Source organism: Leptidea sinapis, chromosome Z (assembly GCF_905404315.1).
Source record: "Leptidea sinapis chromosome Z, ilLepSina1.1, whole genome shotgun sequence".
Taxonomy (NCBI): Eukaryota; Metazoa; Arthropoda; class Insecta; order Lepidoptera; family Pieridae; genus Leptidea; species Leptidea sinapis.
Genome location: NC_066312.1, coordinates 23,776,325 through 23,803,829, shown reverse-complemented (window position 1 = coordinate 23,803,829; position 27,505 = coordinate 23,776,325). Strand labels below are relative to the sequence as shown.

Here is a 27,505-nt window from a genome sequence, read left to right as displayed (position 1 = left end):
CTGAGCTAATTGAAATTTATGGGTTTTCTTGTAATCTTAGTTATGAGAACATTAAATTTCTCATGAAAAGCAAACTGATTATAGCAAAATGTTATTAATTTGTCTCAGCTGAGGCATCTTAATGTTCTACTGAGTTACAATATAATTCCTTTTGTTTTCATGATGTATTTTTCCAGTGAGTTACGTTTAGGCCATGCGACTTATATATTTTACATTAAAATGCAGTATAGAAATAGAACTAAAAATCAATGCAATGAGATCAGATTGATACTTGCTTTAAAAAAAAGTACAGTGCTGCTTAAGAACACATAACGATTTTCTATGTTTCCTGAATACCACTTTTCATGAGACGCCCTTACAAAAGGGGTATTTTCAGTTTAAATAATTAATTATTTCTATGTAACAATTATCAAAGTAGTAAAATAAAAAGTCGATTTAACAAAAAAAAACTAAAGGCGTAAAACAGCCATAGGACAGGACAAAAACACAAGGTACAAAAAATAAAAAAACGCCCAAATGTACAGTTAATATGTCCAAAAAATTTAATAAGCCGTCAAAAATTGCCAATATCTACGTAGGGAGGCAAAAACTTATTAATTAAATTATTAAATACTTAAAATAATTCAATTTTGAAGACAAAATATTTTAACTAGTATTTTTTTGAATAGACCATAAGATTATATTATAACCTGTCCACTATGCTTAAAATAATACGAATAATTCAATTGCAGCATTTTTATTTTGACGCTTGTAGCAAAATATTCACAATTACTCGTACAACTCTGAAAGAGCGACGATATCACAGCACGAATCTACCACAAAGCACATTTATTACAATAACCAAGCTTGTTTATCTAGTAACCCGTAACATAAACCGCATAATGATAGCTCGACTAATGTAAACACAAGTGGCTATAGCGCCTAAAGTGGCCGCGCCAGGTTTGGCGACCAAACCTGAGCTGGTGGCGTCTGCGGGCGCGCGGGATGGTTGAGCATAGTAGCATTAAACGTTGCTTCCTCTTCATATAAACTCTCTGTGTCAATTATCACAACCCTACTGTGCACAGTAGGAAGGTACCTATGCCGAAAGAAGGATTTATTTCCTATTAATATGGTTAATTAGGTGTAAGGCCGCAGATTTAAAAGAAATAAATGCTGGTGAAGTAAATCATGCTGTGATAGAGACCGAAGCAGATGACCCCAGGGACCAAGAGGTTTCCTTTGTCTCTTGTGATTTGTAATCGTTAAAAATCTTTGACGGGTAGCGATAATGTTTGCCAAACTCGGGTTCTGCGATTTGCTTAAACCGCTTGAATTCGGTCTCTTCTTTCTTCCACTCGGACTCCTTCACGTAGAAGAATGCGCGCTGCAGCCACTTGGGAATGAACTCGTCCATGTAGTAAAACCGACGGCGCCACACCTTGTGGGTGTCACAGAAGTTGTCTCCACCGCCACCAATCCATAATGGAACGCTGGCAAGAAACAACAAAAGGTTTGCTCTTATAAAATATTACACTACTTGCTAGATAGCAGATTCGAATTCAAATTTTTTTTTTATTCAAACTATGTTTGAATTGAAATCTTCTTTAGCGGCGTTGAGCAACTATTCGAGTTCGAAAATTCGTAAGACAATCGTTGCAATTGTGGGTGAAAGTTGATTTTTTTCTGAGGGATAAACATTTTAATGTAAATTAATTGCAATATTTCTGAATTGTTAAATTTTTATGTAATATTAATTGTCTTGATTGTGTACGATAGCGCAATAAATAAATATTGTACGTAACCACATAATTGCTAGTACTTTCATACTGATAAATAAAGCAATTCGGGCGAAATTATTGACTAATCATTACAAAATATTAAAAAATTCAAAGCGGCACTCCCGTAGTGGAACTCTATTTTACCACTACCACTACCACTCATTCGAAAATGTATATGACCTGAGAAGAACAGGCGCAAGAGACTCGGCGAGCTTCTTTAAAGATTTTAATTACAAATATACTCGAAGAGTTGCCAGACGTTCCGAAATCGACTGGAAGTCCCATTATTTTGCAAAAAATTAATATTAGACCGGTATACTTTGGTGCTATCATTTTTGAATTTGTTTAAAATATCACAGGACAGCCAAAGTAGATATTTGCGTGATGCTTTTTACATTTTTACTACAAAATAACGCAATGTTTGAAGCTAAAACTATAGATTTATACTGTAGTGTATAAAAAAATACAAAATAAAGTAAGACCAACCAGTTCGTATCTAAAACAAAGATAGCATATCTTTATATAGATACAGCGAACTGTTACGCCAAGTCAAAGAATATGTATAAATACAAGTAGAAAATGTAAGTAATAAGTATGGTCTTAACATACACACAAAGATACAAACTTTACAAACAACACACACCAACTTTTTGAAAAAGGCTGATATTTTGACTGGTGAATGTTCGAATGAAAATAATGGTTCTTTTTGGATATTTGAGTCAAAATAAGATGAAAAAATAAATATTTCAATTCAAATAAATTACAGTATAATATTTGGGACATGAAAAGGTAACTTTTCACCAAATTTCGTTAGTAATGTTTTTTTTGTAAAAGATAGATAGATATAGCAAGAGACTTGTTTTTTTTACATATATTTTGAGGTTATGTGAAAACAAAAGTTGTAGATCTGTTTATTACCTACAACTTTGCGATATGACATTTTTTCATAGGACTTGTAGTTTTGTCGGAAATCGAGATAAACCGTTTTTACCCTTAAACTTTTCTACTTCCCGACCTCAGATCGCCTGTATTTTATTTTTCCTTTCATTTTTGTTATATTCTCTTCCATTTCCAACGGGTTTCATCCTACTATTACTTTTTGGTTTCAAAAATTGTTGATTGTTCCAACCTTGGTTGCATTGTGACCTCGAATGATCATTACTTACAGTATGTAGACGTATAGACAAACACGGCTTACGTGAGAGAGTATCTCTAACGGAGATGTAGCAGGTAATCGATTTGAATGACAAGTCGTAAACTGTAAGCCACATTTGGCATTAGCTCCTTAGTATTTTGAATATCAAACCATTAGAAAACGCACATGTTGGCAAATCGAAATTACTTATGCATTATCGGGTTGTCTGGTCCTTCGTACGCTAGTATATTCTATGTCTATGATCATTACAGTGACGCATAGAGCAAGCACAACCTTTACTAAAAATAAGAGACCTTTTTGTAATTAATCACTCAAAATCTTATACTCGGTCTTGTTTTTTTTAAGAAAATAAGGGACTAGACGATCAAGACGTTCAGCTGATGGTAACTGATACGCCTTGCCTATTATAATGCAAACCCAAAATTCTGAGCGGCACTACAATTGCGCTCGTCACCTTGAGACAAGTTGTTTATTCGCCTCATTTGCCCAGTTATTTCACTAGCTACGTCACCCTCCCGACCGAAACAGTAATGTTTACACATCACTGTTATACGGATAAACGCCAGAATCCTGACAAAGATATACAGACGCCTGGAGGCTTTCGAAATGTGGCGTGAAGGTGTGTTGCCGGTAAATAAAGACCTTGAAAAAGCGCGGAATTTCACGCGAAAATTCGGTTGTGAGTGGAAGTACATTCTTTAAATTCGCTCTCTGTGGTGTTTGGCAGAATTTATGATATATTTTCTTCTTTTCTTTATTTACGTCCAGTAATTAAACGTTAACTAAGAGAAGTAAATATTAGTGAGGTACATACAGACTTAAATATCTGAGTCCCCATCTGTAGGCGTTTGTGTAGAAATATGCGGAAGCTGGGTTGAGGTGCAAGAAGATGTTGGCACTGGTAAGACCGGCCGCTAAAGCCACCACACTCATGCCGACCTGGTATCCTTCTATGAGAACCACGACTCCTTCTTGTACGTTGTACAGGTTCGGTAAGTGAACCTTCATCGATGTCTCTGAAATAATAACAATCATTTATTGAAGTGAAAACTTATTTTGGCCCACTGAGTACTGTTTTTTCTTGAAGTATTTAATGAGTCTGAGCTGTCACCCTCAAATGTAGGTATATGTCGTAGGTATATTACAATTACACTAGTGATATTACAATAAAACGGTAGATAAGGTATTTATATATTTTGTTATTTCTACTTTCAGATATTTTTGTAAATCGCAATGTAAAACATACGGTACTTCAAGACCCCAGTCTATAGTTTATGAAGAACTATTATATTGTATTTTTCTTTATATCAATCATTCAATGCATAGAAAACAGTGCAGTTTTCCATAAAAAATACAAAGAGAGCTACACCGTCATTATTTTAAAAGTTAACAATACATTATTAATCATGTTTCTCTACGTATTGGATTTCTCTGAAAACAACGAAATACACCTACAATCCTTTCAAATATATGCAAGCCTGAGGCTTTAAATATATAATTACAAGGCAATTTACGTAAACATGTACCTGTTGTTGGTATAGACAAGTCTAATCCCAACCGTGGTCGCCAAAAGAACGTGCCTGGAACTGCCATCTGAAAACATTTCATATAATTTATCAATATTCAAACAAAATATCTATAGTATGTGGTTATAATAAATGTAGGATATATTCAAGATTCTGAAGTATATAGAAATTATTATTTTAGTATTTTCAGTGCATAACCATTTCCCTCTGCTTTGAAATTCCTTTTGATAATAAACGAATGGGCATACTGACCTGTCTGTAAGAGGTCCTCGTCTTCCACGCTCTTATAAAACACCCAAAGTCATCAAGTAAGTGTCTTAGATATAATACCCTTTAATTTAATGTCCATGATAAATCTAACTAGAAAGATCGCTCAGGGAAGTTCTAAGTTAAGTGTCACTTAAGTCCTCAGTTTGGTCTTAAGTGAAACAAATTTCCATTAAAATTGAATTGCCGTGTGGAAAGACGCCATGCCTCTATGAGGAGATTGATGAGGATTGTTGATATGCAGGATTGTGAAGTTTGGCCCAGAGATCAGCTATATAGCTTTTCGAAATATTACGTAAAATATTCAATAAGACAAAGTAAAGCGACACCTCTACGCAACACCGCGATCGAGCCGATTTTAGAGCTCTATGTTATGCAATTGTTATGAGTTTTCCTGAGTTATATATAGTTACTCCGCTAAAATTTATTTATCACCAATTCGACATGTGTATGATCTACAGGAGCGAATTCTAGAACGTGACTCTCTCTCAAGTCGGTTAAAGACCAATCTAAGCGAAAAAAACACTCAAAAAATATTCTCCTTTAGATTTAAAACGGAAAGAACTGTGAAGATCGGTTGAAAATATAGGGCTGTCTCATTGCGAGTTTTTTCTTGACCGGATTTAAGGGACTGACTTTTTATTGAAAATTTCGCTGTAAGAAATACTTGCTGCATTTGATCGATGTTGCTGTTTGATCAGAGTCACCCATTACGATGTTCCCTTATACTTATCATATAAAATCTAATTTTTCTCCCACGTTACAGCTCACCCCAAAACCATTCATTTCTTTACCGGCTCAAAATGTTAGGGCAAGCGTCAATGAATGCTTCACTCTGTAGGTCAGGTAGATCATGGGGCATCCATTTTCCAAGCTTCTTTACTATACCGATTTGATTCAAATCACAAATAATTCTTTTTTTTTTTAAACAAAATTTTATGAACGATGTGGGTCTCGAACCCACGACCTCTGGTGTTCCGTGTCTGGGCTAACTGTTCGAGTGACGTATCGTCATAAATACTTGTATGCCTTGTTGAACTCTCAGGTTGTGGCTTCATCTACAGCATCTACTTTACAGTTGATAACCTGCTCAACCCCAATATTTGCATATTAGGAAATTGACTTGAGATCTCGCACTTGTAAATCTAAACAATTTGTTATGTTTTTAAAGTGATAACCCTCACTTCTAGGATTAATACACAAATAAAATTTGAAAACAAAATTTTATGAACGATGCGGGACTCGAACCCATTACCTATGGCGTTCCGTGCTTGATTGATTCAAATCACCCATGTCATATCGACCTGAAGTCTGAGCATAATTCGTTATAGGTTCCTAAGAAAGTTCTATAAGAATTAATTTATAATAAGATGATTACCCATATAGACGGGAGTGCCATTGTAATCAACAGCAAAATTTCTCTTGACTTCATTGTCTGCTAGTGTTTTGTAGATTCCAGGTAAGGCTGGTTGCGTTGCCTTTTTCGATCACGCCGCGCACAGCCAGTTCACGACTGCAACTCAATATAACGCAGGCTGCTTCTGTACCGGATGGAACGGATATAAAACGCATATCATTTCAATTTGTTTGTCAACATAAAATAACACATTTCTAACATAGTTTCAATTGTGTTCTTATCCTTTCTTAACGTTGAAACACAACAGTATTTAGTTGAAAATTACTTAACATGCTTCGTACAACTATCTGTTCTATATTCATAAAGTACATACAAACACAAAGGTCAGGTATTTTTGTAATAGTTAGAAGTTAGCTCTCTCTTTACTATGTATGCTCCAAGCACCTAATCCCAACGAGATGGGGATGGCTGAAAACTAGCGCTGCACGAAAATTATTCAAGTAGGTTAAGCTGATACATTCTAAATGTATCTTTAGCTGATAGATTCCAAGGTACCTCTGTATCTGTGTTATACGTTTATATTGTGTATTTAAGTATATTTGTTTAAATTCAAATATTTTTATTCTAAATAAGATTTAAAATCACTCATTGAACGTCAAAAACTACAACCCATTCAAAAGAGACTGCCTCAGACCTGAGAAGAATGGGCGCAATAAATTATATATGCTATCGTTCGATTCCAACTACGATGAACCGATCACTATGATAATTGGAATGTTTATTTTATTTGTGCTAAGTCTTATTTGCAGCTGCCCATCAGCTGGCGTGGCAGGGTTTCAACTTCTGCACCGTTGAACCAATCACCTTAATAATTGCCATGTATATTTCGTTTGTTAATGCAATCGTTCGTTAATGTAACTAAATATGCATGGCAATTTACTAAACTAAATACTACTTAAATAACATGTTGTTGGAATCAAACGATTACGTTTAGTTAATGAAAGATGGAGCAGTATCGCAACAAACTGGTACCCATTAGATCCCAAAAGAAGAAGAGGTAGACTTGGTACTAGATGGAGAGAAGATCCAGTAAAGTAGGAGTGATATGGTCCCGCACAGCAAATAATAAGGACGAATGGAAGAAGAAGGGGTAGGCCTTTGCCCAACAGAGGGACGATATACAGGTGTCCCAAAGTTATGGGACATGAAGTGGAAGTACCTTAAATATCGTAGATAGGGTATTTTACTGAAAGAAGACTTTATGTTATTTTTAAAAGTTAGTAATTCTGCTTTCAAAGATTTTCTAAAAATTACTTGCCTCGTCTGGGACTCGAACCGACTTAAATGTACAAAAAAGAAATCCCTACTTTTATGATGCCAATCGAAAGAATGTCCAAAAACTAATAACTCTTCTTAAGTAACATAGTATTTTAAAAGAAAGGAGCAACCTAAAATGTTTGAGTCAAATTTCAAGAAAGTTATTTATTGCCGACGACGATATTCGAAAAGTAAAGATATTATATTTCCACAGATAGCATTGATTATTCGTAAATAAGTAGCCACTTCATAATCAAAATACTTTATTGCATAGTTTTTTTTTAGTTTAAAAGCGATACGAGTGTGTGGGCAAGCTACAAACAGAATTGTGCCATATCATATCGAGTATTCACCATAAAATGATAAGAAAATCAAAAGGCAGCGGACTCATTGCTTTGATTTGCGTAAGACAGGAGGGACCACATTTTGAGCATTTAATTAATTAATTTACAAAAAAAAACCCACTTAATTGACTACTTTCTCATATCTTCCTATGATAAAAGTAGGGGTGTTGTTTTTTACATTTAAGTCGGTTCGATTCCCAGACGAGGTAAGTAATTTTTAGAAAATCTTTGAAAGCAGAATTACTTACTTTTAAAAATAACATAAAGTCTTCTTTCAGTAAAATACCTCATCTACGATATTAAAGGTACTTTCCCTTCATGTCCCATAACTTTGGGACACCCTGTATATAATAATGTAAATTAGTTAGTAATGGTTTTATATTGTAATAGGCTTTAATAAATAAATAAATATTTAGTTATTTCGTTCTATATTTGGACACAGATAATGTATTTGTTGAATTTATAAATTTGTAATAGTTAAAGATAAGTCATTATTCTAAATTTTTTATAAAATAATTCTTGAAAGAATTTAATTAAGAACTCTCGAATGGGCAATAGCAATTTAACGCAGACGAATCTACGGGCAGCAGCTATTTGTGTATAAATTACTCTGACTAATGGCGCTCCCTGGTGGCCTTTATCTGAATGACCGTTGCATAGGCAAGCGTGATGGCGTTGTCTCATTCAATACCCACAAAATATAGTGCGCGACATAAGAAAACTTCATTAGCTAGTTTATTTTCTTAGCATCGAGGCAAAACATCGAGATTTTGCTCGACATTTTGAGACAAAACCCTCAAACTATATTTACTTACTACCTACGTACTTGGCACACTGGTATGTTCGAATCTCAATAATGTAAAGATTTGAAGAACGAACCACTTGGAACAGCCCACACACGTGAATAACAATGATTTGAAAGAGATGGTGGAAACCGAACCGAGCCGAACTTCCCAAAACTTAGCGGCATGGCTTAACGTAACCTTACCAACAATATTGACTCATTTGCGTCAAATCAATAAAATAAATAAAAATGAAAAAAGGGTGACTTGTGTTGCCTTGTTGAGCCGATACAGAAATGAAGGAATATTCGATCTAACTGTGACATGCGTACAAAAATAGATTTATTACGATAACCGTAAGCGAAAAATGCAATGGCAGACCCCAAGTCAAACGCCGCAATAGTGTCCTGAAGATAAGCTTAACAATAAACAACTAATAGTAACTGTTATTGACTATAGCATTCTCCGATCTGCTCAAGCAATAATTTGTCAAATCAAGATCAACACAGTTCTATCGCAAAGGCATAAATGACCTTCCTATTAGATGGTAATTATTTTGATAAAATAAATACGTTAAATATGTTTTTCAAGAATCCTGAGCGGCACTGTGTTGTAATGAGCTGGGCGTGTCAATTACCATCAGCTGAAGTCCTGTCCTGTCCAGTCCTGCACATCTCGTCCCTTATTTTCATTAAAAAAAATATGTAATATATAATAAGGTCACTAGGTTTTTTTCAATCAATTATAGAGCCTTATAAGATAATTATGTTTTCAAATATGTGTTAATGTTATTTAAAAAGAAACGGAAATATCTCTAGGATTATGTGAAATATGTACTTTCAGGGCTGATTAATTATATATTCTTGTGGTCTTCAAACCTTTATTTTTAATATTAAAAAAGAACAAACGGCTTACAGAGTACACTATAAAAGATAATATAATAAATAAAGTATTTATTGCACACGAATACAGATCTAGTCATCTTGGCCATGAACAGAATGCTTTAATAACGCTGTGAGTAGTACAAGTTTATAAAAGAATTCATGCGCCAAAAAACATATTGTATTGTGACCTAAATTCAGTTCAGTTGTTTCTTATTGAAGTATAGTTTCTGTATTGCGGATAGCGATAATTTTTGCCAAACTCTGGCTCAGCCACCTTCTCGAAATGTTTATACTCAGCTTCTTCTTTCTTCCAGTCGGCTTCGTTCACGAAGAATAAAGCGCGTTGCAACCATTTTGGGACAAACTCGTCCATGTAGTGGAATCTACGCAGCCACACCTTATGTGTGTCGACGATGTTCGTTTGGGGGTTGCTGATCCATAAATCAACGCTGGGAACAAACATCCTACTTAGTTAAAAATAATACGTTAATATTGGGAGTTAATTTGACTGACTAGTTCGCAAATTCAAGCAAGTCCAGATCTAATAGATCAATCTTACTGAACTTAATACGAACTGAATACGAACTGAACTTAATACGAAGCCACACCTTATGTGTGTCGACGATGTTCGTTTGGGGGTTGCTGATCCATAAATCAACGCTGGGAACAAACATCTTACTTAGTTATAAATAATACGTTAATGTTGGGAGTTAATTTGACTGACTAGTTCGCAAATTCAAGCAAGTCCAGATCTAATAGATCATTCTTACTGAACTTAATACGAACTGAATACGAACTGAACTTAATACGAAGCCACACCTTATGTGTGTCGACGATGTTCGTTTGGGGATTGCTGATCCATAAATCAACGCTGGGAACAAACATCTTACTTAGTTAAAAATAATACGTTAATGTTGGGAGTTAATTTGAATGACTAGTTCGCAAATTCAAGCAAGTCCAGATCTAATAGATCATTCTTACTGAACTTAATACGAACTGTATACGAACTGAACTTAATACGAAGCCACACCTTATGTGTGTCGACGATGTTCGTTTGGGGGTTGCTGATCCATAAATCAACGCTGGGAACAAACATCCTACTTAGTTAAAAATAATACGTTAATGTTGGGAGTTAATTTGAATGACTAGTTCGCAAATTCAAGCAAGTCCAGATCTAATAGATCATTCTTACTGAACTTAATACGAACTGAATACGAACTGAACTTAATACGAAGCCACACCTTATGTGTGTCGACGATGTTCGTTTGGGGGTTGCTGATCCATAAATCAACGCTGGGAACAAACATCCTACTTAGTTAAAAATAATACGTTAATGTTGGGAGTTAATTTGAATGACTAGTTCGCAAATTCAAGCAAGTCCAGATCTAATAGATCATTCTTACTGAACTTAATACGAACTGAATGCGAACTGAACTACGAAGCCACACCTTATGTGTGTCGACGATGTTCGTTTGGGGGTTGCTGATCCATAAATCAACGCTGGGAACAAACATCTTACTTAGTTAAAAATAATACGTTAGTGTTGGGAGTTAATTTGACTGACTAATAGATCATTCTTACTGAACTTAATAAAATATACAATCTAATTTAATCATCTAATTTAAAACTTCTATCCTTTCCATTGATATTCTTTTATTAGGTCTTATTATTACATTACCATTATCTAATTGAAGATAGTTCTTTTCTTTTCAAGTATTTATGCAATAAAAAATCAGGCGGATAACATACACAGAGACGCTTCTTAAATTTTAAGTGTTTGTTATTGTATTTTAAGCTATATACTATCTTATATTTTAAATAAATAATTAAAAATAAAACTAAAGCTCCCGAATGGTATATTAATATGAATTTGAGTGATCTTGATTTGATTTGAATGTACATTAGCATTAGAAAAACATATAAGAAGTAATTAAGACAGAATTCTTAAGAATGAAAATTCACGCTAGTTCATGCTTATCTGGCGATGATTTTAATTTACGACTTAACCATACTACTTCATATATATACATCATACTTCCTTACTGTCATAAAAAAACCATACCTGCAATGTACTTGTAATTCCTCTGCTGTCACGTCACGATGATCACACACCATCACCAGTGGGAGGCTCCTTTGCACAGGATGCCGGCTAGATTATGGGTACCACAACGGCGCCTAGTTCTGCCGTGAAGCAGTAATGTGTAAGTAAGCATTATTGTGTTTCGGTCTGAAGGGTGCCGTAGCTAGTGAAATTACTGGCCAAATAAGACTTAACATCTAATCTAATGTCTTAAGATGACAAGCGCAGTTGTAGTATCGCTCAGAATTTTTGGGTCTTTCAAAAATCCTGATTGGCACTGCATTGTAATGGGAAGGGCGTATCAATTACCATCAGTTGAACGCCCTGCTCGTCTTGTAAAAAAAACCATCAGCTGATCTGTACAGGTATGCTCTTTTATTTTATTTTACAACTTCTAAAAACTTACAGCTAGATCCATATTTAATTATTGAACAGAAAGCCACAAGTTGTTACATTAACATATAATATATTACATAACTTACATTGACGTCTTATAAATTAAAACTCTTTATTTACTTGTCGTGTCATTATATATTCAAGCGGTGTTGTCTTGAGTCGGTCAAGGTTGTATTCATTACGAACTTCATTATAAAATTTACATGCTGTAATAAGAAAGCTGTTCTGTCTACATATTATATTCTGTTGACTTTCCTTAGTTGACGCGTATGTATATATTTTTTATTGTATATTTTATACCTCTATAGGTATACCTATATATATAGATAATTTGTATAGACAAAAGTTTGATGTATCCAATATACGATAATTTATATTTATACAGTTTATTCTTTATTACATGATGATTCATATATTGGATGCAGCACCTTACAAACTAATTTGTTATGTATATTACAGCCATTGTGAAATACCTTGATTTAAAAGAGTGGGGCTTTTGAGTTTCTTATGTATTAGATTATTTATTGAATAAAGCGTTATTTTGTGGAAATTCATAATTTAAAGCACGATACTTGTGCCAGAATTTGGCGAGTTAAAATCTCCTGAGGATGCCTCGTGTAGAGGCGAAACACGTGTCGAATAGATTGATGACAAATATGAGAGGAATTCACACTCAAGATAACTCGAAAAAATTAGATTCTATAATTATGTTCTTCTCACGAGCTCTACTTTTTTATAACATAAGGTAGATTCAGTAATTCAAAAGAAATATTTATAGTGACAATTCAACAGCTGTAAGTTTAAGTAACTATGATGTACACGTCACTGTCACACACATAATTACAAATACAGTAGAATTATGAGAATTCAATGCTAAAACATACGTACTATCCATTTTTGTTCCTTCAAAATCAATCCAATTTTATGCATGAAAACTCCTTGCTACAAAACTTTTTTAATGACTCATTTTTTATTTAAAACTAAACTGTAAAGGTAATGGTCGAGCTCGTAAAAGAAACTCACGAGCGCGTAAAAGAAAGATGGCTACGCGAATGATTTAATTTTCGTCATGTCATACTTTTATGTTCATCCTATTCTCGAATATTACATATTCAATATCAAAACTATACAGTGACAATGAATAGGGAGCCCCACATTACTCTCGAAAATTATAAATATATACTCAATTGGTACTTACAGACTTAAATATCTGCGTGCCCATCTGTAAGCGTTGGTGTAGAAATAATTGGAAGTTGGGTTGAGGTGCGAGAACTTCCTGGCACCTTTCAGACCGGCAGATATCGACACCATACTCAGGCCGAGCTGGTAACCGTCATATAGATCTTCTTCTCTCATTATATTGTGTATGTTCGGTTGGTGTACGTCCAACGGCGTCTCTGAATGTTCACAATAATATTATGCTTACGAGTACTAACATACTTGCAAAGATATTGTTTTTAGACTCCCTATTTCCTTCTTAGATCATTAACATGAAAAAAAAAAATAACGGCACAGTTTGCCGTTAACCTCTATTTTTAGCAACGCACGCATAGGTACTACATAAAGTAACTGGCGTAACGCGAGTGTTAGACGTAGCTTGTCGCGCACACCAAAGTAATAAACCTGTCCTGTTATCATGCATTGTCTAACAGTTATATGTAGACTATCTAATTTATGCGATAAGGTGAATATTTCACTTTGGCATGACCAGATAATGAATAAAAAAAGGGTGTGCGTGTAATCTTTACCTGCTTTTCAGCTTACATATATATACTTTTTGACTTATCTGGAAGCTCATAGACAAAAAATATTATTTTCGTTGGCCCTTATTTGTCCCACCTATGCTAGGACATCCTGTATATAACAAATATTCTTAAAAAGTTGAAAGACAAGAAGATTTAATTTATACCATTAAATATATACCCCCATTAATTTAAGCCGTGTTATTATTAAATAATTGAATAAAAATAATTAAATTATTAATATCACACATATCAATATGACATTGTTTTTGTATATTAACGAATGTGTCTCTATGGGCTCGGACCTTTTGCCTGCCAGATGGGCGAAGAAATATTAACGAAGTCGCAAACGTCAGACTCAGAACTTTTATTTATTATTTATAACAAAGTAATCATACATGAACAAATACGCTTGGAGATTATCAGTCAGTATTACTGAGCAATTAACCATTGACCATTATAATTTAATGGTTTAAAATTTGTTTCAATTGACTTTTTTCTGCCGGAAATACTAACATTACTTCCGCCAGAAAAATATTCTGAGTTACCCCCAAGTCACGCCTAAAGAAGTTTTACTTCAACAAGAAATTCAGTAAAAAAAGTAGGTGAGTGCTGCAGTAAATGTAACATGTTTATACTTAGTTAACACTGAAAATGTTTAGAAAATGAAAAACGGCTTAATGTAGAAAGTTTCCAATAGTTTTATTGTTCTTCGAAGTAATCTCAGTTCCTCTCTACACATCGTCGCATTCGATGGAACCACTGAGAAAAGCAGTGGGCCCATTCTTCCTCAGGGGTCTCTTCTATGGCATTTTCATACGCTTTCACTGCATCATCAGGGCTATGCTCGGGAGATGAAGATGCTATCTTATATCCTAGAACCATGTCACGTATTTCAAAAGATGACTTAGGACTTGCAGCCTGAGACGTACTGGTCATTTCTTAACTGATAATTTAAAAAGAATAGGGTGGTAAAATCGAAACAATTACGCAAAAGGGAGGTAAAAGTAATAAATGTTATTTGCAATAAAAAAAAAAGTATTTATGGCAATATGTAGGCGCGCAAGGTTTGTTTCAATAAACAATTCAGATACCTGTTCTTGAGGCAGACATGTCCAATCCCAGACGCGGACGCCAAAAAAATGTGCCTGGAACAGCCATCTGAAAACATTAGGCACACAATATTGTTTATGAATTGTTCGCGATTTTAATTCCAGTAGTTTTATTCAAATAAAATTTTCCATACGAATTTCTTCTTGCTTTCTATTAAAATAAGTTATTAGTTCCATTATAAGGCGATATAATATGGAATATCCCCTTTTAATGGATTTTACTCTTGAATACGCTACATATGTTAAGTCAATAGATATATAGGTAATATTATGTTACAATAATGTTTGTTTACTTAATTTTTTAACTTAATTTGATAATAATATAAGATGTAATATCTCCAATATCTACGACAAACTTTATTTATTGTAAAGCTTTGAATTATAAATGTTAATAACAAAAGCTGATTATAATGGGAATTGGAACATAGCCGCTAATATTCTAAGTTGAATGAGATTTTTTTTTCCAATTGAACCATTATGACAAGTGGCATTTAATCAGACGGAATATTATTTTCTTCATAAATTATATCTTTGACATTAACTTAGGCTTTTTTGGTTGTTTATATCTATTTATTAGTTTTGCCGTAGAACAAACACTACATAATGATTAGAAAAAAGGCCTCGCATGCGCCTGTCTGTATGTCTGTTTGCGATAAACTCAAAAACTACTGCACCGATTTTCATTTTGTTTTCATCACTGGATAGCGTCGTTCTCGAGGAATGTGTGAGTATATATATTTTTGTTAAGTTTTATTTTACCTCTAGTCTGGTCAAGCAATAACGGCAGATGTCTATTGTGCCGAACTCTGAACAATGATTGCAAAACTAACAGTGAAACAGGCCCGACTATGGAATCAGTCTTCACCATTATTGCACCATGATAACACGAGTACTCATCATGAGAAACCGTTTTAAATCCACTGGAACTGCAATTAGAAATAATTCGTCACCCTCCATACTCGCCAGACCTTGCTCCAACGGACTACCATTTTTGCGTGATTTGGACAATTTTCTACGTGATAAAAAGTTATCTTCCCAGGAGGCAGTACAAAATTCTTTCACACGTTTTGTTGAATATAGATCACCACAATTCTATCACAACGACATAATTGACTTTCTTATTAGATGGCAGCAATATATAGATAACAATGGTAATTATTTTGAATAAATAAATATGTCAAATACAAAAAAAAAAACATCTTAATTGTTTTACTTCAGATCGGCAATTTCATACATTAACCCCTAATATTTACATAACACTATACTTATAAAGGCTTAAACCGTCGTTAATATTATACGCTTGCTAAAAATGGTATTGATAAACCCGATATCATAATCATCAGTCGCATATCACATACATACATCTCATATTCCCACCATATGAAATAAATTTATCCTTCAAACTTCCATAACTCATAAGTCATACTCTGGCTGGCCAACCACCCCTCAGCCTCCATCCTTCCACCGAAGAGTGCGATAGGGACAAATGCAGCTCATATTCTACCTACAAAATGTTGACTAAATATAGGTTTATATTCTATATGTTATAAAAATAGGTTTCGTTTTCCCCTGTTTTCACCCAGAAAATAAAGCCTACCAAAAATTTTTTGAACATGTATTTGAGGAAGAACGAGTTTATGTCCTTACGTTTTATCTTAAAAACTTTTCAATAGCGTTTCGTATTCGTTTGAATAGGGCGGTATAAAAATGGTATTTTTATGATGTTTGAATACTCATATTTTATTATGTCGTTAGTTGATTGAAAAAAAGAAAACGTAGGGACATCGCTTTAGCATAACTAAATTTTTTGACAAAAAATCACTACTCTACAAGAATTATCCAGGGAGAAAAAAGGGGAATACGTTTGTAGGGAATTACGCTGCTAGCGTCCCCTAGTGCAAACTCTCTCTGACTAGTGTCTATATGCAATTATACAAAAAGACTCTTAAATTTAATGCTAATCCTCTCAACTTTTATTATTAGATTCATATATCTTTACTATTATTTTACACAATACTTATCCCACAGAAAAAGCGTACCGCTACATTCTCATACTAATAACTCACCACTACACTCCCACACAAATAAGTTACTACTTCATTCCAAACAAAGATCTGTGCATTTTTATCTACTTATGTGGAGACGTTTAGTGTCGTTCACTTACAAACTTACGGTTCGTCCACATCAAATAACATTAGTTCTATTATCAGCCTAGATATTATGATAACCACTTTAACATAAATTTTTTTTAAGATAAGCAATAACAATAGTATTAAATGCGTTCCAACTAACACATTATTATACGCGAATGATTTCTATTCTACTTGTTATCTCATTGAATTTGTACTCTTCAATCGTAACTACAACTCTTCTTTATATCTTTTATTATGGATGACATACGTTCTACTACGTCAAACTTAGATGAAATGAATTTATTTAACTCTTTCTCCTGTGAGCCGGAAGATTGTAATTTATATTTTGAAACAGCAATAAACAGTTTAAAAATAATTACACAAAATATAAGAAGTATATATAGTATGTAGGTCGTAATATATCTGAATTTTTATGTTTATTAGCTAGAATCAAGATCCCACCGGACATTATAATACTAACGGAATGTTGGCTCTCCTCCAATCCCAACTTACCTCAAATTGATAACTACTCAATGACATGTTCTAATATCTATTATAATCAAAATGACGGTGTCGTTTTATATGTGAAACAAGACTTAATACCAAACAGTTTTGAACCTACCATCAATGAGGCCAACTGCCTTGTAACTACAATACAATAATAACAATCATATCTGTAACAATCATATCCATATACAGACCACCAGCTTTCCGTCATATTGATGTATTTATAAAATCTTTAAATAACTTGTTAGAATCCCTGAGTAAAAGTAAAAACATTTTGTTAATAGGAGATGTAAATATTGATTTTAAACATAATAATACAGATCGCAATTCACAAAAATATCTCAATCTTACTTCCGCGCATGGACTGCTTCCAGCCCATACCATAGCTACTAGACTTCAAAACTGTCTCGATCATGTCTTAGTAAAAACCACCCTCACTTGTACAACCCTATTTAAAAAATAGTTTGACAGATCATTATAGCGTAATGTTGTCTATCGATCTAAGGAGGCGCATTAATCAAAACACATCAAAACATAAAATTACTAAAATTTATTACCATGGTATCTCATCGGACCTGAAACAAGTCGACCTTGACTTCAAATGACCCCAACGAGTCTGCTTACAAAAATTGTTATGTTATAAACATTCTTGCACGGTAACTTCGCCACGTAGAAAGAGGCCTTTAAAACCATGGATGACCCCTGGCCTATTACGTTGCTTGAAAACGAGGGACAAAATGCACGCTAAGCTGAAAACGGAAACTCTAAATGGAATTCTTAGCGTGACTTATCGAAGATACAGAAATTTCTGTACAGGATTGCTCCGTAAATTAAAAACCCAATACGAAAAGTCAGAACTGGAAATGGCGAGTAAAACAAGTGTAAAAAAGACTTGGGATGTTATAAAATTGATCACAAACTTTAAATCCAAATCAAACACTAGTCATGAATTATTAGCCAATAACCCTACACCACTAACCGCAGTTGATTCTATGAATGATTACTTTGCGAATATAGGAAAAAACATGGCAAATTCAATAAATCATTCAATTTACCCAACATGTCCTCGGTTAGTAACGTTTCCTTCTCCTGCCTCATCGTTTGGCCTTTTGGAAACTGACATTAGCGAAGTTGAAATATTAATAAACTCTCTCAAAAATACTAGTTCGGTTGGGTGGGATAATATCAATTCCAAAATAATAAAAGAGAATAAAGAGATCTTAGCTGGCCCGCTAGTCCATAATTTCAACCTATCTATTGCAAAATCGAAATTTTCAAACGTATTTAAGAAATCAGCTATAACACCAATCTATAAAAGTGGGGAAAAGACAGTTATCCAAAATTATCGACCTATTACTATACTTCCTACCCTTTCTAAGATACTTGAAAGAATCCTTAATAATAGACTCGTAAATTACTTAGAAAAAAATCACATTATATCTAATAATCAGTTCGGATTTAGGAAAACTCGATCTACTGCTGACGCAGTATTTGAGCTAACAAACACTGTTGCAGGGAAGTTGGACGCAGGGCAGAAATGTCTTACAATTTTTTTAGATATTGCAAAATCATTCGACACAGTATCACAATTGATACTGTGTCTCGTGTGTGTGTGTAGAATCTCAATAGATTCTAGTAAAAAAGCTCGACCAGTTAGGTGTACGAGGCCACCAGTTGGACTTATTTGAGGATTATTTGAAGGGGAGATCTCAGTGTTTGCGTATTGATAATATCACCAGTAGCCCTCGCGATGTTATCTATGGCGTCCCTCAAGGAAGTATAATCGGCCCAACTCTCTTTTTAGTTTACATCAACCAGTTATGTAACATGTCACTACACAACGGCCGCATAATTACATTTACCGACGATACTGCTTGCATATTCTGGGGAAAGAGTTGGGACGAAGCCTTTGTAAATGCTCAAATTGGTTTTGATAAAATTTAATTTAATTTAACTTCCAACCTTCAGAAGATAGTTTTAATATCATAGCTCATTCTTGTTCCTGTACTGCGCTGTCCACTTCATCTTCATGTAATTGTCCAATTACCAACAGAACTACAACAGTAAAATATTTAGGTGTCATCTTAGATAATATCATCAAAAAAGTAAAAAACTTCTATTTGAATGACTGAAACACTTGGACTACACTGAAACTGAAAATTTACTTAATATTATAAGGTAAAAATTTTCTACAACACATACACCAAGTCACTACATACACACACAAACCTTCACATAACCATCATCTACACTAACACCAATTACTTTCTGTATCTAATTAAGTTTTGTTTATCTAATTAAGTTTCGTTATAATATATTTATTTTTTGTATATTCGCTCCATCATTTTAACCATGTGCTTTGGGGGCCCGGTGACTTGTAGCACAGGTATTTTGTTACCTGTTTCAAGCGCCGGTCTCTCACATTTATATCAATGTATCAATATAGATTTTAATAAACGGCGTATTGTAAGTTTTTATTGTGAGAGAAAATAAATATATTTTGATTTGATTTGATTGACTATCACATTCGTATAATATCCTTATTAGCTTATAATTTTGCAATTAGGCATTTTTTTATGAGTAAAAGTGAATCGTCTCATCATTTCATTAAGACGTTCATCTTATGGTAAGTGATGCGTGCTGCCCATTATAATTCATTACTCTTCACGATTCCTTATTAAACCCAAACTTCTGAATGGCACCGCAATTGCGCTCGTCACATTCCAACAACTGAGAGTATGTTTTAGTTTGAAGGTAGGTAATTTGGAAATCCTACAGACCAGACCTAATCATTCATATTTTTTTATTGCTGCCGTCACTATCATCATTAGTTTCAAAATTTTCAGACGCCAAAATAAATACAAGAATTAAAAATATCTTTCTGTTATTTTTTTTTGTATTTTTACCTTAAAATATTAAACAGAACGTATTCCAGAAAGTGGCTGTGCGAGGCAAGTAGTTCTTGAGAATCACCTGACTTGCAACTTCAGACACCAGCGGGGTGGAGGTGGCGTTTGACGTGATGACCGGTGATGGAACTTCGCATATGGTGTCCCAAACATTACCTACCTTCTGAACATTTCTCTTGCCATGTATATAAGAAGTAGAGAGACCCTCATAACACCACGCCACAGCAAAGAATGAAACCGAGAAGACATGATTGTTGACGATTCGAGCCGTTCTTTGTTGTATTATGCTGGCACTGGAGAGGCACTACAGAAAAAAATAGGAGGACCTTTATATCTGGCCTTATCTGACACACTTAGCTGGTTCTGATAATAATATTGTATTAGTAGCTATTAATAGAAGTCGAATCCTCCAATCAAAATAAGGTATAAATAAAGTAAATAGTGACGTCAATAAAGGCTGTAGGTAACTCTTAGACAATTAATTATCCAGTGGAACCCAAGAACAATAGTATGGAATCACTAAAGACCAAGCCTCGCGAGTTTAGAAGAGACTAATAAAAATTCAAAAGGAATGGATGAGTGATATGTATAGACTAAACTTTAGACTATACACTCTAAACAATTTAGTTACCCAATATTATCTATGCAAAGTATGCAAAAGCATACTTCAAAGATAATATTGGGGATCTCTGCCATCTATGAAGTATGATCTACCAACCAGAGGTTCTAGACGGCCTATTTTCAAAAATAAATCCTTATTAAGTAATAAGTTACCCATATGGAGGGAAGCATGAAAGTAAGTAGGTGCATCACTTCTCTTGACCTCATGGCTGTTGTATATTTCAGCGAACTCTTGGTGTCTTTTGAATTCACGACGCACTCGACCAACCTTCAAACACAATGGACCCAATACTATCTGTTTCTGTAAACGATTGAACGGTCAAACCGTTGTTTGTAAACAGAAATGCACGACATGAAACATATTTGTTGAAGGCTCTCGTTACGCAGAATTATGAATCTTCACATAAGAATTACTAATGATTACTAGAGCGTCTTGTACTTTTTACACGCTTTTTATTAGCTTCACCTGTATGTATGTTTGCTTGTAACCGACTCATTTTTCCGCGATTTTGACCCACTTTAAATGGTCAGATTTCGTAGATATATCGAGAACCGATGACAATACATTAATTAAATTGATCAAATTATTACATTTTTCAATTTGCAAAATAACATTTTTAAATTCAAGTCACGGACGAATAAAAAAATAAGGACTCCGCGCCATGATATTAACAAGTGAAGCACAATTACGCTAGTGTGTCTGCAGTTACGGGGGATACAGACGACAGTAATATTTTTATATAGTCACGTTACAAGTAACGTGACTATATATATATATAGTCAATAATAATAGTATAAGTTACAAGTAACTCCGTCTTTTTAATTTCTGATAGTCAGATTGTTTTCTCAAAAAAAAATAAATATCGCAGGCATAGTATGAGTAAATAAATTACATAAAACAGTTACACCTTGAACGTGTGGATTGCGGGTTTGATTCCTGTGCCCGTGTCTTGTTTGCAGTATCTTTGTTTTAACTGATATAAAAATGACTTAATAACATTTCTTATTTTTAAGAATACCTACACAAAATTCTTTCTTAAATTCATTTTCTTTGCCACTGACGTGGTATCAAGTAAGTAGATTTTTAGAGAACAAACAACTTTGTTCTTTATAGTGATTTGGTTGCTAAGTAAATACACATCATATAGTAATACTTATATAAGGGATAAAGTGTCTTAAGTCCTGTTCTCGGTACACCGTCATCTTCGTAGAAAGACAAAATTACAATTCATACTTTTATGTCCATGACAAATGCGGTCTACCATCTGTCAGTCATATTATGTCTTCTAAGACGTAATAAATTATTAAAACATTAAAGAGAGACCTGTAAGTTTAAGGTCAAAAAGAGAATCGGGCTTCTTTTTTTATAAAATATTGTAATATTGTAAAATTGTATAATAAAATTAATTAATTAAAATTTAAAAGCGTGGTTGATGGTCGCTTTATTCCCAATTAGTTGTATCATTTATGTTGTAGTAACCTTTACGACACAAACATTTTTTAACAATTCCTTTAATAGACACAAATACATCTCATTTTTCCTATTATCGTGCGCAAAGTTCGATTTTGCGCAGTCATTTGCGTTCGCAAAGTACCACTTTGTGCGGGAAAAATAGGAATAGGAGAAATAGTATACGAACTCATGCGGACGTAGGTCACCCTGCACTCAATTCGCTCGTACGACGACCTACTTTGCGCACTTGTATCATAATGTACTATTATCGTCAACAGCGGCGAACTTCAAATTCTTCTTTTTTTATTGCGTTTATTTAAGGTCGCTTTTTAACAACAAGGTCATTAGCGACCACGGTATTTTACAAATATTTATATAAATCTATAATTTTTAAAAATTCTAGTGTTCTTATACATCCATCTTGATTTAAACAATCTTTTATACTATTCGGAAGATTACATTTAATTTTTACATTAGAATAAGAATTACACTCAACTAACAGGTATAACACAGTTAAGTCTAGTCCACATTTGTTACATTTGTTCCTTTCAGATTTCGTAATTAAATGAATGTGAGTTAAATTTGTATGTCCAATACGGATTCTAGTAATGGCTACTTGGTCATTTCAAGATGGGAAGGCAGTAGGTGGTTTTTCAAAAATAGAATTTCGTATCTGCATGAGATTGCTTGTCTTTTCTGAGTTTTTCCAATAAATATCCCAAAGTTTTCTAACTTCTAACTTGAAGAAACTTTTAATTTCAGATTGACTTGCTTTAACTGATTGATCAATTTGACTAATACTAGTTGCGATTTTAGCTTCACTATCTGCCTTCTCATTTCCGATTATCCCTCGGTGGCTAGGAATCCAAATCAATTCAACTTGAAAGTTATTTTTAATTAGGTTAAGCAGTTTTTGTTTAATTTCTATAATAAGTGGTTCTATGTTATTAATATTTTGTAAAGCTGTTAAACATGATTTAGAATCGGTATAAATTACTATTTTATTACAATTTGGTACATTTTGGATTAATTCTAAGGTTTTGAGTATAGCAATGGCTTCACAACTAAAGATCGTGTGGCAGTCTAAAAGTCTGTATCGGTGACATTCATCCCCAGATACAATGGCACAGCCTAACCTACCGTTTATGATTGAGCCATCTGTATAATAAATCTTACTATGTTTATATTTGTCATTAATTTCGTGAAAAAGGTTTCTGTAAATGTACTGTGGTGTGTCTTTCTTGAAATTTTCTGCTATTTCTAAATTAATCGGGAGTTTTATATTTTCCCAAGGTGGTATGGCAGATATTTTTTTTATTAAAAACAGGAGGAATAACTAGATTTAGTTCAGTTAAATACTTTCTTACTCTTATTCTTAAAGGTTGTGGCAGACTGGGTCGAAACTGAAATTCTAAATCTAATGTTGATTTTTTTGTGTAACATTTAAACGTTGGATTTTTGGGTTGAGCTAATATATTTGCTGCATAGACTATGCTTAGTTGTTTTCTTCTGAAATTTAACGGTGTTTCTACGGCTTCAGCTAAAATGCTTTTAACAGGACTAGTCCTAAAAGCACCTATGCTAAGTCGAAGAGCTGTATTATGTATGCTTTCTAAAGAATTTAAGGTATGGTTTTTAGCTGAATCATATAATGTCGATCCATAATCCAACTTTTGTCTTATTATTGCCCGATAGGTTTTCAACAAACATTTACTATCGGCTCCCCATTTAGTTGATGATAATATTTTTATAATGTTTAACCTTTTATGACACTCAGATTTTAACTTATTAATGTGTGAGATCCAAGATAATTTTGTATCAAATGTTAATCCCAGTACATTCGTTTAATTTTAATAGGTAATTTTTGTGTTTCTTTCTTTTATTTGAGAATATAATAAACTCAGTTTTTGATTTTGGAAATTTGAATCCAGTTGTTTCTGATCAATTTTGAATTGTATTTAAAGTATTTTGAATTAGTTTCATAGTAGGTTTAAGATTTTTACCACTACATATTATTGTAAAATCATCCGCAAATAGCAGACCTTTTTCTGGTTTTGAAATATTACAGAGGACGTCATTAATAGCTATAAGAAATAATATAACACTAAGAACCAAACCCTGAGGCAAACCATTTTCTATAAGGGTAGATTTAGATAATACATCATTCTCTCTAACTTTAATTGTTCTTTCAGTCAAAAATTTTTTAACAAATGCAAACGTATTTTCTTTAATATCCATTTGTTGTAAAAGTATAAGAACTCTGTGCTTCCAGACCATCTCATAGGCTTTTTCAATATCTAATGCCACAGCTACCAAGATGTTATCATTTGCAAATGATTCCAATACTTCATTTTCGATACACATTAAATGATCGATGGTTGATCTAAACTGTCTGAAACCATATTGAAATGAAGAAATATAATTGTTTGTTTCTACGTACCATCTAATTCGTCTGCTAATAATTTTTTCTAGGATTTTGCAAAGGTTACAAGTTAAGGATATAGGTCTATAACTTTTTTGTGAACTTGGTATTTTTCCGGGTTTTAATATTGGAATCACCACAGCCTCTTTCCAACTGTCTGGGAATACTTGTTTCAGCCAAATAAAATTGTATATATCAAGCAAATAGTTGAGACCGCTGATAGGCAGTTGTTTAATGATTGTATTGGGGATGTTATCTGGTCCCGGACTAGTATTTCCTACTTGTGAGAGGACAAACAAAAGCTTATGCATTGATATTTCTTTATTGATTGGATTCGAGTTATTGTCTAGTTCAAAGTTAGATTGACCTGTTTCTTGTAAGGATTTGTACATAATAAAGTTTTCGTTATAGTTTTCCGAACTCGAATTTGAGGCAAATGTTTCAGCTAAAGTATCAATGGTTTCAAAAGGGTTGGATATCATAGTACCATCTGCTTTTTCAAGTATTATTTTATTAATACGAGATCTGTTATTATTAATCTTGTGTATCTTGTTCCCCATTTCACCAACTGGTGTTTTGTTAGTAATAGATGATACCCAGTCCTCCCAATTTTTTCGTTTACTTTCTTTAAGTATTCGCCTACAATTAGTTCTATTTTTTTTGTAGTCGATTTTTAAATTTGAATTTTGATCATTTACTGCATATTTTCTGTACGTTCTAAAAGCTTTATTTGTTTCTTTAACTGCTATCCTACATTCTTCATTCCACCATGGTAGATTTCCTTTTTATAATTACCGGATGTTTTAGATATTGAGCTATTGGCTGCTTGCATAATAATTTCAGTAAACTGGTTTACAATACTAATGATAGAAATATCTTCGTTAGTTTTTAAATCTGCTAAACTACATATTTTTATATCAACCTCACTTTGAAATCTTGCCCAGTCAGCGTGAAACTTCCATTTCTGCGGGAACCTAATATCTTCTGAAGGAGATTCCAGAATTTGTGATTGAATCAAAATTGGAAAGTGATCACTATCATACAAGTCTTCTAGTGCGTTCCAATCAAAATAAGAAACTATATTTTGTTAAGCAATAGTTAGATCTATAGCACTTGTACGTCCCGTGTTGCTATTGAAATGTGTTGGTTGTGCGGAATTTAATAAAATCATGTCGTTGTTGTCATCCAACCAGTCTTCAACTAATCTCCCTCTAGTGTCACATTTTTCGGAACCCCAATAGAAGTGGTGACTATTAAAGTCACCCATAATAATGAAAGGTGTCTGGTATTGAGAGATCAAGTCATTTAAATCTTTTATGTGTAAGGGACTACTATTAGGGAGATAAATATAGCATATTGTAATATTTATTGGGAATTTTAATTGAATTGCTACTGCCTCTAGTTGTGTGTTTAATTGAACTTGACATGGGATTGTACTTGTTTTTATAAAAATTGCTACACCACCACTAGCTTTACTACTTAAAGTTCGATTTTTATAAAATACATCATAACCCTTTAAGGATGCACAAGGGCTAGAAGTGAAATTAGTTTCTTGTAAACAAATGCAGACTGGACTTACCTGGTTAATCTATAATTTGATATTTTCTAATCTGTTGTAAAATCCGTTTACATTCTTCTGAAACTCAATATGTGAGAAAAGCCCAGATCTGTTACTCCAATTTTCATAAAGGTAATTGAAGACATTATTTTAACATTAAGTTCTTCGAATTTCTTTTCAATTACATAATGTGCGATGACAGGGCAAACATTGGACAAAACAATTCTTTTGTTTCTTGTAATTAATGGTTTAATTTCTAAAACTTTACTTTGGATAGTAATAAACTTTTTACTTTCTATGAGGTCATCTGCCGTTTTTTTGTGTCCATATAGACACATATACGACCATTTGATATGCGAGATATAAAATGAATTGCTGTCGTAGGTATTACAGACGATAACGCAAGTAGGTACTCCCTGAGCGTAACTCCATCAATTGAATCTAAAATAATGGCTTGTTCTTTCTTTGGAAAACATGTTGTCGAAGTAATGTTGGCATAACTTGTAGTTTTTGACGTTGTTTGTTGTAAGTTAGGGATTTGTTGAGACGTTGGGTTTATTGGATACATTGGGTTGAGGTTGATTTTAGTAGGGGCTCCTGATTAACAGGAGTTCCCCTTAACGTCAAGATTGTAATTGTTCAATCACGCACAAACACTATAATACGATACTCGCAATAATGTAACACGACCGACGCGAGGCGGAAGGAACGCGCGTCCGCGGTGGTTACCGGCGTGAGACTAAAATTCTTCTTCTTCATATATTCATCTTAATATTTTTTATCCAAATTATCCTGAACGACTATCTATATATTTAATATAAATAAAAAATTAACAAAAAAACACGCGACTTCAAAAACACTATTCCAAACCAATATATATATTATGCAATAGATATAATAATTGTTAAAAAACACTTTCATGTGGTAAAGGTTGCTTACTATAAAATAAATAACTTTCTTAATGATAACACAGGTTGGTAATGAAGCGATCAGGCTATTTAAATAATATTTTTTAACTGAATAACGAAATTTTATTACAAAAGAAAGAAAGAAGGCCGCTGAGTTTCTTGTGCATTCTTCTCAGGTCGCAGGCATAAATTATCGCGAATCTAAAAATATATAAATCTTTGAATAATAAAATTTGAAATTGAAAACTATGCCAACACTTAATATCTTGCTG

The 27,505-nt window shown here is 33.5% G+C and overlaps 1 protein-coding gene across 7 annotated transcripts; it reads right to left on the bottom strand.

Moving 5' to 3' along the window:
• Window positions 1-806: 806 nt before the first annotated feature.
• On the bottom strand, window positions 807-27,043 carry LOC126978710 (uncharacterized). 7 transcript variants are annotated; one of them, XM_050827735.1, is made up of 7 exons: window positions 26,347-27,043; window positions 19,325-19,417; window positions 14,706-14,772; window positions 13,068-13,266; window positions 4,443-4,509; window positions 3,731-3,932; window positions 807-1,472 (listed from the first exon to the last, which is right to left on the bottom strand). In XM_050827735.1, the coding sequence occupies exons 4-7, from the start codon at window positions 13,089-13,091 to the stop codon at window positions 1,169-1,171; spliced, it is 597 nt and encodes a 198-aa protein (XP_050683692.1). In that variant the 5' UTR covers window positions 13,092-13,266; window positions 14,706-14,772; window positions 19,325-19,417; window positions 26,347-27,043; the 3' UTR covers window positions 807-1,168. The 7 variants fall into 7 exon arrangements, 2 of the variants coding, with proteins under 2 accessions (XP_050683692.1, XP_050683691.1); XM_050827734.1 differs by lacking the exons at window positions 13,068-13,266; window positions 14,706-14,772; window positions 19,325-19,417; window positions 26,347-27,043 and adding an exon at window positions 6,088-6,275; XR_007732674.1 differs by lacking the exons at window positions 807-1,472; window positions 3,731-3,932; window positions 4,443-4,509; window positions 19,325-19,417 and adding an exon at window positions 9,389-9,842.
• Between the last annotated feature and the right edge of the window lie 462 nt (window positions 27,044-27,505).